At 39.9% G+C, this 12,557-nt stretch overlaps 1 protein-coding gene across 1 annotated transcript in view; it reads left to right on the forward strand.

The window, feature by feature from the left end:
• Positions 1–6,373, forward strand: part of LOC139759278 (uncharacterized) — a 237,589-nt gene extending 231,216 nt beyond the window's left edge. The window contains exon 11 of the mRNA XM_071681422.1: positions 881–6,373. Within this exon, the coding sequence (XP_071537523.1) occupies positions 881–1,080 (200 nt within the window). The 3' untranslated portion in view covers positions 1,081–6,373. The remainder of the gene's footprint in view (positions 1–880) is intronic.
• Positions 6,374–12,557: the final 6,184 nt, after the last annotated feature.

The following is a 12,557-nucleotide window of genomic DNA, read 5'->3' on the forward strand; positions in this document are numbered from 1 at the left end:
TCACTGATTCCCTAAATACATCCCATTCCTCCCCCACTCCCCTAACCTCCTTTGGTCTCACCTTTTTCCATTCTGTACTCAGTCTCTCCTTGTACTTCCTCACGCAAGTCTCCTTCCCAAGCTCACTTACTCTTACCACTCTCTTCACCCCAACATTCTCTCTTCTTTTCTGAAAACCTATACAAATCTTCACCTTTGCCTCCTCAAGATAATGATCAGACATCCCTCCAGTTGCACCTCTCAGCACATTAACATCCAAAAGTCTCTCTTTCGCACACCTATCAATTAACATGTAATCCAATAACGCCCTCTGGCCATCTCTCCTACTTACATACGTATACTTATGTATATCTCTCTTTTTATACCAGGTATTCCCAATCACCAGTCCTTTTTCAGCACATAAATCTACAAGCTCTTCACCATTTCCATTTACAACACTGAACACCCCATGTACCAGTTATTCCCTCAACTGCCACATTACTCACCTTTGCATTCAAATCACCCATCACTGTAACCTGATCTTGTGCATCAAGACAATTAACACACTCATTCAGCTGCTCCCAAAACACTTGCCTCTCATGATCTTTCTTTTCATGCCCAGGTGCATATGTACCAATAATCACCCATCTCTCTCCATCAACTTTCAGTTTTACCCATATCAATCTAGAATTTACTTTCTTACACTCTATCACATACTCCCACCGCTCCTGTTTCATGAGTATTATTATTATTATTATTATTATTGTTATTATTATTATTTTTATTTTTATTATTATTGTTATTATTATTAGCATTAACAGTGAAGACACTGCACTTTCTTCCTATACTGTATTGATGTAATTAAGTCTGTATCTTCCGTTATATGCCACATCTTTTGTAGGTCCACCTCGTGATTGCCGTGTTTCTGAGTGGTCTGAATGGTCTCCATGCAGTAAAACTTGTGGAATTGGTGAACAGACTAGGACCAGGACTATTCTAAAGGATGCCCGCCGTGGAGGGAAGGTCTGTCCTGTCCTAGAGGAAACAACTTGGTGTGGATCTGCTCGAGCATGCCCAAGGAAATACTTCAACTGGTCCTAAGCCATGAGGAATTGGAGCAGCTTGTTCTGAACAGTGAGAAAAAGTTTGTTGTCACCTAGGGTGCTGTAGTTTGTTGATACTGTACAAGGAAATGTATAGCTACTTCATGTTATAGAAAGGTCCTTGTGCTCAAAAGGAAAGATAGTATTTGGAAAAGATCAAGTGGTTGGTAAGGGCCTTTTAATTAATGGTTTAAAGAGAGAAAGCAAAGTTGTGGCAAGTGTTGAAATTCTAAAGATTTAGTGCCAAGTTCTAAGTCATTAATCATTATTTGAACTGTATGCATCCGCACAATAGTCTCCAAATGTTTTCAGTCTGTGAAATTAATTGGAGTTCCTTAACTATGTAAGCCTTTACACAAATGTCATATCTGAATGGTATGATTTCTCATCTCATAAATTTGTCAGATACCATTCCTGATTATTGTATCTTAGTTTCCTTTCTGCTGATTTATTAGTTACTATCTCTGTCAGTAATTTTCGAAGCCAGGCATAATTTCCCTGTCATCTTTCCTAAGTTTAATCATGCACCTGATCCTAAAAGAACTATATACTTTTCTGCAGCATATTAGAGAAATTTGAACATCACTCATTAACATGTTGAATTTATCCTCAGTCATTTTATTGTTCATTTTTTTACCCATCGTTATTAATTTGAGCTCTTAGGAGAGATTATGGCATTCTCCAGCTTACTAATTGGATTTAGGATTGATAGCATGAAAAAAGTGGAGAAATATTTTCAATGAATGTGAGAGTAATGGGAACAGGTTAGTAAGTGGCTGTAGCTCATTACAGCACTCTAAACACGTACCAGGTAGTTGATACGAATGTATCCAGAACCGGTGGTTACTATAGTTATTGGCTGGATCTGTGTTCCAATGATATGTCTTCATTGTTCAGGTCTGCACCAACACTAGTTCCTGATGAATGGAAAGTCACTGTGTAATGTCAATAGTCAGTAGTTCAAGAATGATGTATGACCTCCTCAGAGTGCTTCATTAGAAATCATGATAAGTATAAAGTGACTTTAATAATTGATCTTACTAGCCTATTCAGAGTAGTCCCTTTTAGAGCCTTTTAGATATTGTGAACCCTAGTAAGAGCCTCTGCTTCCGTGTGCCAACTCCAGTGACAGTAATTCTATTCATACTGTTTAAATGCTGCTTCTGTTTTTACTTTGCCAGAAAAAGAAAAAAAAAGTAAGGAAACACTCAAGGTTAGCCAGTTGTAACTTCCTTCTTGACCAATTACGTAGAATTTTTTTAATGTATTAGGCACTATTCAGGATTAGATAAGTATATCATTTAGTTTCTATTATATGGTGATTTAACCTCCACTCATGTAAAGGTGGCCAGTAGAAAATAAAAATCATGTATAAGTCAGACTAACTGGCATTGAATACACGGATAATAGTTTGTCTTTGTTTATCCAAGTGTATCTTATGAAATCTGGCAGTAATGTAGTAGCTCGTTTAGTTTACTGGTGTGTCGTACTGCCAAGGTGAGATCAGCGACGTTGGCCTCTTGACTCTGTATCAACTAGTTTAAAGATTTTGTGGATTGCAGAAGCAAAATAAACAGTAAAAGGAAGATGAGGCTTAGCTCAAATTCGTTGAGTTTTGTTTTGATGAGTGAAGATTGTGCTGTGGTGTAATTTAGAGGCATCATTGTTTGCTACCTAAAGTTCGTGCTATGCCTAATGATTTCCATGTTCTGTGATATGAAACCGATAACTCGCTTACAGTTGCTAATGTTTTATTTCATGAAATGTAAGGAAATTATTATGCATTGATATGGATTGAAATATATATATACATATGAAGATATAATTCGAATTTCAGTTATGGATTTTTCCCCTAGAAACAATGTCTTTTATAGACAATATGTTCAATAAAATCCAATTGTAAATAATTTGTATATAAAGATAGTGATTTATGAAATCAAATGGATCCCATTAGTATAGGTGACCTGAATGCTAAAGCACATACTGAATTTGGTATAGCAGTGATATGCTTGTAAATCCTATTTCTGAGACACTTTGATTTTCTGTTTAGGTTGAAGCATAAGGTTTTTCTGTTTAAACCATTAGGTACGTTACCATATTTCTGTTCTTATACAGTAGTTTTATGGCATTTCAGTGCACACCACATTATGTCATACTGTAGAGGTTGCTTTAAACTACAAAAGATTTTTTCTCTGTTCACATTAATACTACCTTCATTTTTAATTACAGAAATCTCTTGCACCCCAAAATGGGAAAGGTAAGAATAAGTTGAATGCATGTGCTAAAGTATGGTCAGCCTCAGTGAGGAAGATTGTGTATTGTATATATTTTTTGGACAATCATGCCATAAATTCCTTTGGGTTAACTTAAAGTGTCTTTTGGGTTTCCTTATCATTCCTTTTGGTAAAAATTTGCTCATGAAGCCTCATGGCGTGCCTCTTTTAGGGCAATCTAACCACCTGACCTTTCTAGGGTGAATATAAACAGTGATTTAACTTCCTTGAAACTGTTCTTGAACTGTCACTAATCAGTTTGTAGTTAGTAAAGCTGAAAATAAAGACAAGAAAACATTAAAGTGAAAGAATTGGCATTTTGGACGTGTTAGTTCTCATTTATATGATAAGCTAGAAAAATAAACTTTTGGCATTCATTATTCTAATAACTTGGGTTTAAGGCATTGAATTACTTTTTTATATTGTGCTTCTAAGGCACATAAATTTCTATACAAGATGCAGTGAAAGAAGAAGCAAATAGATATTAAAAAAAGAGTTCTCTAAAATAATTAAAAGGCATTAGAAGTCATATGACTGTTAAATCTATAATGAGAATCATAATTTTTACCTTCCTTTTTGGCTATTTCCTGTGTTAGTGAGGTACCACTAGGATCAGACAGAGAATGGCCTCATTCACTCTCATCCTTTCCTTAGCTGATGTGTAAAGCACTGAAACCTCACCCTGCCATTTACAATCAGGCCCCACAGACCTTTCTGTGGTGTCCCCAGCACATTGCTTCACATGCCCTGAATCACTCAATTGATAACATGTTGCCCCCTATATACCATCTGTTCTATCTGTGTATATCACTGATGCTTGTTCCCAACTGGAACTCCCTCAAGGGGGTGGCCACATCAATAGAATCTCCATTACTGGTGAACTTCAGTGCTGCTTCTTAGCCTTTATGCCTCACTCTTAACAGGCCACTGGCAGAGGGGAACTCTAGCTTAGTATTGCAGAGGCTCCTACCTAATGTTCTTACTGGCTGCTTATGCCACAGTGCTCCAATTTAATCTTATCATCTCCATACCTTCCACCCTCCTGCATGTTGAGGCCCAAAGGACTCAAAATAATTTTCATTCCATCCTTCCATCTCCAGTTTGGTCACCCCCTCCTTCTTGCCCACTCCACTTCTGATGCACATATCCTTTTCATCAGCCTCTCCTTACTCATTTTCTCCATATGGCCAGGCCATATCAGCACACCCTCTTCAGCTTTCTCAGCCACTCTTCTTATTACCGCACCTTTCTCTTGCCCTTTGATAAATTGCCCTCGAACATTTAATTTCCAACACATCCATCCTCTGTTGCACATTCTCATATACTACTATACCTTCGAACTTACCCATTTGCAACCTACCAGACAACTACCTCTCTTTTTTCACACACTTCTCAATGCTCCCAAACCCTTCATGCACTCACCCATTTTATGAATCACTTCTGCTTCTAATGTTCCATTAACTGCCATGTCCACTCCTAGGTATCAAAAACACTCCACTTCCTCCAAGTTCTGACCATTCAGCTTCTTCCTCTCACACTCTCCCAAATTCAGACATCAATTTCTGCAGTTTTATTACTTAAATCTGCCACTAGTGCTGTGTTATCAGCAAAACAACAATATTGAATGGATAAATGATAGATAAATAGATGGATGAATATTAAATAAATAACAATAGTACATGTGTGTACATGATAAATGTCTATATGTATACATGTGAATCAGTAAGGGGAAAGCAAGGAAAGGTCTATGGGGCCAGGTTGTGGACAGGGGGCTGTACTTTTGGTGCATTATACATGATAACTAGAGAATTTATGTGAGCAAATGAGCTGTTCCTTCACCTTTTCTTGGTGCTACCGCACCAGCATTGGAAAAGGTGAACATACATGAATTGAATAATTAAATAACATCTACCCCACTATCAAATTCAAGATGGAATGGGAAAGGAAGGCAGACTGCCTTTTCTTGATGTGTTGATAAATAGAGAATCTGATCATTTGCCCCTTAAAATCTACAGGAATCCTTCCAACTCTGAGAGCTATATTGATTATTTCTCTACATGATTCTTCTATAAAAATGTCTGTAGTTATGTCTGTGTTTTTAAGAGCACTACAGATATGTGATCCCATAGGCCTGGTAGATGAATGTAGTCATATAAGACATATCTTTAGGCAGTTATGTTATCCCGATTGGTTTGTGAATAAGCTTATTGGAAAGCTAGGAAGACATTTTATGCTTCGTGTAACAAAAATGTGACAAATAAGGATGTCAAAATGTTTAGTGTTGTCCTATTCTCCCAACTTAGCTAAACTAAGACATGTTCTAAAAAACTGTGCTTGTAATGTTGCTTTCCAGTGCAATAACACATTCAGTAAGACCTTAATAGATCGTAGGCCAAATCAGGCAACAATTGGGAATGTTTATGCCATCAAATGAAAGGCATGTAAAGATATTTCTATAGACCAGACCGGAAAAACTGTAACGCAGAGGTCTTATTGGCACTGTCATGCAGTACACAAGGATGACCACAAGAATGCGATCGCTAAACATTGTCATGAAAATGATCATCCCATAGATCTTGAAAATCCTGTTATTTTATGTCCCTCTGCTGATTATGCCATACGCAACATCATTGAATCTGGCTTAATTACTAATACTAAGAACTTTAATTTGTCCCCAGGCAATTTTAAAGCCCATACTGGTATTAATCAAATCATTATGAGAAAACTGACAAAACATGAAAACATAAAATAACTTCAAGACACACCCAGCTGCTAAGGTCAACCCCTGCCACGTCACCTGCCTTAATCACTCTCCCCTACAATGGTTACTGCCAGACAAAGCGGACAGTGGTTGGTTTGTGTAAAGTGGTGCTGGATGGTGGAACGTAAGTGTAATGTTGGAATTTGAATAACTTTGTTAAGTACTGGCACTTGATGAGGTGGATTGTCTCCCCAAAACATCTTGTGCCACATGTATAGAATTATTACATGTTAAATAAAATTGTATGAACTACTAAAGTGCAAATTTCACCTTCATATAATATGTGGTGTGAGGTGGTTTGATCGAGTAAGTAATGTAAGGGTTAGAGAGATGTGTGAAAATAAAAAGAGTGTGGTTGAGAGAGCAGAAGAGGGTGTTTTGAAATGGTTTGGTCACATGGAGACAATGAGTGAGGAAAGATTGACTAAGAGGATATATGTGTCAGAGGTGGAGGGAACGAGGAGAAGTGGGAGACCAAATTGGAGGTGGAAAGATGGAGTGAAAAAGCTTTTGAGTGATCGGGACCTGAACATGCAGGAGGGTGAAAGGCGTGCAAGGAATAGAGTGAATTGGAACGATGTGTTATACCAGGGTCGACGTGCTGTCAATGGATTGAACCAGGGCATGTGAAGCGTCTGGGAAAAACCATGGAAAGTTGTGTGGGGCCTGGATGTGGAAAGGGAGCTGTGGTTTCGGTGCATTATTACATGACAGCTAGAGACTGAGTGTGAACGAATGGGGCCTTTGTTGTCTTTTCCTAGCACTACCTCGCACACATGAGGGGGGAGGGGGTTGTTATTCCATGTGTGGCGAGGTGGCGATGGGAATAAATAAAGGCAGACAGTATGAATTATGTACATGTGTATATATGTATATGTCTGTGTGTGTATATATATGTATACATTGAGGTGTATAGGTATGTATATTTGTGTGTGTGGACGTGTATGTATATACATGTGTATGTGGATGGGTTGAGCCATTCTTTCATCTGTTTCCTTGCACTACCTCACTAACGCGGGAGACAGCGACAAAGCAAAATGATAATGATGATAGAGTGGCAGATATAGGGTGTTTTGGTGTCGAGGTGGTGTGCAAAGTGAGAGGGTTAGGGAAAATGATTTGGTAAACAGAGAAGAGGTAGTAAAAGCTTTGCGGAAGATGAAAGCCGGCAAGGCAGCAGGTTTGGATGGTATTGCAGTGGAATTTATTAAAAAAGGGGATGACTGTATTGTTGACTGGTTGGTAAGGTTATTTAATGTATGTATGACTCACGGTGAGGTGCCTGAGGATTGGCGGAATGCGTGCATAGTGCCATTGTACAAAGGCAAAGGGGATAAGAGTGAGTGCTCAAATTACAGAGGTATAAGTTTGTTGAGTATTCCTGGTAAATTATATGGGAGGGTATTGATTGAGAGGGTGAAGGCATGTACAGAGCATCAGATTGGGGAAGAGCAGTGTGGTTTCAGAAGTGGTAGAGGTTGTGTGGATCAGGTGTTTGCTTTGAAGAATGTATGTGAGAAATACTTAGAAAAGCAAATGGATTTGTATGTAGCATTTATGGATCTGGAGAAGGCATATGATGGAGTTGATAGAGATGCTCTGTGGAAGGTATTAAGAATATATGGTGTGGGAGGCAAGTTGTTAGAAGCAGTGAAAAGTTTTTATCGAGGATGTAAGGCATGTGTACGTGTAGGAAGAGAGGAAAGTGATTGGTTCTCAGTGAATGTAGGTTTGCGGCAGGGGTGTGTGATTTCTCCATGGTTGTTTAATTTGTTTATGGATGGGGTTGTTAGGGAGGTGAATGCCAGAGTTTTGGAAAGAGGGGCAAGTATGAAGTCTGTTGGGGATGAGAGAGCTTGGGAAGTGAGTCAGTTGTTGTTCGCTGATGATACAGCACTGGTGGCTGATTCATGTGAGAAACTGCAGAAGCTGGTGACTGAGTTTGGTAAAGTGTGTGAAAGAAGAAAGTTAAGAGTAAATGTGAATAAGAGCAAGGTTATTAGGTACAGTAGGGTTGAGGGTCAAGTCAATTGGGAGGTGAGTTTGAATGGAGAAAAACTGGAGGAAGTGAAGTGTTTTAGATATCTGGGAGTGGATCTGGCAGCGGATGGAACCATGGAAGCGGAAGTGGATCATAGGGTGGGGTAGGGGGCGAAAATTCTGGGAGCCTTGAAGAATGTGTGGAAGTCGAGAACATTATCTCGGAAAGCAAAAATGGGTATGTTTGAAGGAATAGTGGTTCCAACAATGTTGTATGGTTGCGAGGCGTGGGCTATGGATAGAGTTGTGCGCAGGAGGATGGATGTGCTGGAAATGAGATGTTTGAGGACAATGTGTGGTGTGAGGTGGTTTGATCGAGTAAGTAACGTAAGGGTAAGAGAGATGTGTGGAAATAAAAAGAGCGTGGTTGAGAGAGCAGAAGAGGGTGTTTTGAAATGGTTCGGGCACATGGAGAGAATGAGTGAGGAAAGATTGACCAAGAGAATATATGTGTCGGAGGTGGAGGGAACGAGGAGAAGAGGGAGACCAAATTGGAGGTGGAAAGATGGAGTGAAAAAGATTTTGTGTGATCGGGGCCTGAACATGCAGGAGGGTGAAAGGAGGGCAAGGAATAGAGTGAATTGGAGCGATGTGGTATACCGGGGTTGACGTGCTGTCAGTGGATTGAATCAAGGCATGTGAAGCGTCTGGGGTAAACCATGGAAAGCTGTGTAGGTATGTATATTTGCGTGTGTGGACGTATGTATATACATGTGTATGGGGGTGGGTTGGGCCATTTCTTTCGTCTGTTTCCTTGCGCTACCTCGCAAACGCGGGAGACAGCGACAAAGCAAAAAAAAAAAAAAAAAAAAAAAATCCATTTGTATGTAGCATATATATTTATTTATATTTATTTTGCTTTGTCGCTGTCTCCAGCGTTTGCGAGGTAGCGCAAGGAAACAGACGAAAGAAATGGCCCAACCCACCTCCATACACATGTATATACACACACGTCCACACACGCAAATATGCATACCTATACATCTCAATGTACACATATATATACACACACAGACACATACATATATACCCATGCACACAATTCACCCTGACTGCCTTTATTCATTCCCATCGCCACCTCGCCACACATGGAATACCATCCCCCTTCCCCCTCATGTGTGTGGGGTAGCGCTAGGAAAAGACAACAAAGGCCTCATTCGTTCACACTCAGTCTCTAGCTGTCATGCAATAATGCCCAAAACCACAGCTCCCTTTCCACATCCAGGCCCCACACAGCTTTCCATGGTTTACCCCAGACGCTTCACATGCCCTGATTCAATCCACTGACAGCATGTCAACCCCGGTATACCACATCGATCCAATTCACTCTATTCCTTGCCCGCCTTTCACCCTCCTGCATGTTCAGGCCCCGATCACTCAAAATCTTTTTCACTCCATCTTTCCACCTCCAATTTGTTCTCCCTCTTCTCCTCGTTCCCTCCACCTCCGACACATATATCCTCTTGGTCAATCTTTCCTCACTCATTCTCTCCATGTGCCCAAACCATTTCAAAACACCCTCTTCTGCTCTCTCAACCACGCTCTTTTTATTTCCACACATCTCTCTTACCCTTACATTACTTACTCGATCAAACCACCTCACACCACACATTGTCCTCAAACATCTCATTTCCAGCACATCCACCCTCCTGTGCACAACTCTATCCATAGCCCACGTCTCGCAACCATACAACATTGTTGGAACCACTATTCCTTCAAACATACCCATTTTTGCTTTCCGAGATAATGTTCTCGACTTCCACACATTCTTCAATGCTCCCAGGATTCTCTCCCCCCCCCCACCCTATGATTCACTTTCGCTTCCATGGTTCCATCTGCTGCCAGATCCACTCCCAGATATCTAAAACACTTTACTTCCTCCAGTTTTTCTCCATTCAAACTCACCTCCCAATTGACTTGACCCTCAACCCTACTGTACCTAATAACCTTGCTCTTATTCACATTTACTCTTAACTTTCTTCTTTCACACACTTCACCAAACTCAGTCACCAGCTTCTGCAGTTTCTCACATGAATCAGCCACCAGCGCTGTATCATCAGCGAACAACAACTGACTCACTTCCCAAGCTCTCTCATCCCCAACAGACTTCATTCTTGCCCCTCTTTCCAAAACTCTTGCATTCACCTCCCTAACAACCCCATCCATAAACAAATTAAACAACCATGGAGACATCACACACCCCTGCCGCAAACCTACATTCACTGAGAACCAAGCATATATATATATATATATATATATATATATATATATATATATATATATATATATATATATATATATATATATATTCCCTGGGGATAGGGGAGAAAGAATACTTCCCACGTATTCCCTGCGTGTCGTAGAAGGCGACTAAAAGGGAAGGGAGCGGGGGGCTGGAAATCCTCCCCTCTCGTTTTTTTTTTTTTTTTTTTTTTTTTTTTTTTTCAAAAGAAGGAACAGAGAAGAGGGCCAGGTGAGGATATTCCCTCAAAGGCCCAGTCCTCTGTTCTTAACGCTACCTCGCTATCGCGGGAAATAGTGAATAGTATGAAAAAAAAAAAAAAAAAATATATATATATATATATATATATATATATATATATATATATATATATATATATATATATATATCTTGATCATCATTTCTCATGTTAGCAAGGTAGTGCCAGGAGCAGATGAAGAAAGGCTGCATCCAATCACATCCATTATCTAGCTGTAATGTGTAGTGCACCAGAATCACAGCTTCCTATCCACAAAGGCCCCACAGAACTTTTCATACTTTACCCTGGACACTTCATATGCCTTGATTCTGATCATTGACAGCATGTCAACCTCAGTATATCACATTATTCCAGTTCACTCTGTCCTGTGCACGCCTCTCATTCCTGCATTTTAAGGCCCCGATTACTCAAAATCTTTTTCACTCCATCCTTCCATCTCCAATTTGGTATTCCTGCTCTCTTTGTTTCCTCCACTACTAACAGATATATCATCATTCCCTGCATATGTCCAAACCATTTCATTACACACTCTTCTACTCTTTCAAACAAACTCTTTTTATTACCACACATCTCGTACCCTTTCCTATCTTACTTGATCAAAGCACCTCACACCACATATTGTCCTCAAACATTTTATTTCCAACACATCCACCCTCTTCCACATAGCCCCATCTATCGCCCATACTTCACATCCAAATAATACTGTTGGGACTATTATTCCTTGGTACGTACCTATTTTTGCCCTCTCATATAATATTCTCTCTTTCCTCAGATTCTTCACTGTTTCCGAAATCTTAGGCCCCTCCCCCCACCGTATGACTCACTTCTGCTTCCATGGTTCACTTGCTGCCATGTCCACCCCCAGATTTTTAAACACTTGACTTCCTCCAATTTTTCTGTATTCAAACTTACACCTCAACTAATCTATCCCTTAACACTGCTGAACCTAATAACCTTACTTTATTCATATTCATTCTCAACTTTCTCCTTTCACACACTCCTCCAAACTCAGTCACTAACTTTTGCAGTTTCTCACTTGAGTCTGCCACCAGTACTGTATTATCAGTCCTCTCTTCCCCCACAGACTGCATCCTTGCCCCTCTTTCCAAGACTTGCATTTACCTCCTTCACCACCTGTCCCATAAACAACTTGAACAACCATGGTGACATCAAACACCCCTGCTGTGGACCAACCTTCATTTGGAACCATTCACTCTCCTCTCTACCTACTTGTACATGCTGTACACCCTTAAAAAATTTCTCTGCTTATAGCAGCTTTCCTCCCTCACTGTATTTTCTTAAACTTTCCACAAACTATCTCCTATCAACCCTATCATATTCCACATCCATCTGTTTTTCTAAGTAATTCCTACGCAGATTCTTTAAAGTAAGCACCACATACACACATCCTCTACCACTTCTGAAACTACACTGCTCATCCCTACATCCCCTTGACTGCATCCTTGCCCCTCTTTCCAAGACTTGCATTTACCTCCTTCACCACCTGTCCCATAAACAACTTGAACAACCATGGTGACATCAAACACCCCTGCTGTGGACCAACCTTCATTTGGAACCATTCACTCTCCTCTCTACCTACTTGTACATGCTGTACACCCTTAAAAAATTTCTCTGCTTATAGCAGCTTTCCTCCCTCACTGTATTTTCTTAAACTTTCCACAAACTATCTCCTATCAACCCTATCATATTCCACATCCATCTGTTTTTCTAAGTAATTCCTATGCAGATTCTTTAAAGTAAGCACCACATACACACATCCTCTACCACTTCTGAAACTACACTGCTCATCCCTACATCCCCTTTGCCTATTATACAATGACACTGTGCATGCATTTGTCAATCCTCAGGCATCTTGCCATTATCCATACATACATTGAAA

Source organism: Panulirus ornatus, chromosome 32, assembly GCF_036320965.1.
Source record: "Panulirus ornatus isolate Po-2019 chromosome 32, ASM3632096v1, whole genome shotgun sequence".
NCBI classification, from domain to species: domain Eukaryota; kingdom Metazoa; phylum Arthropoda; class Malacostraca; order Decapoda; family Palinuridae; genus Panulirus; species Panulirus ornatus.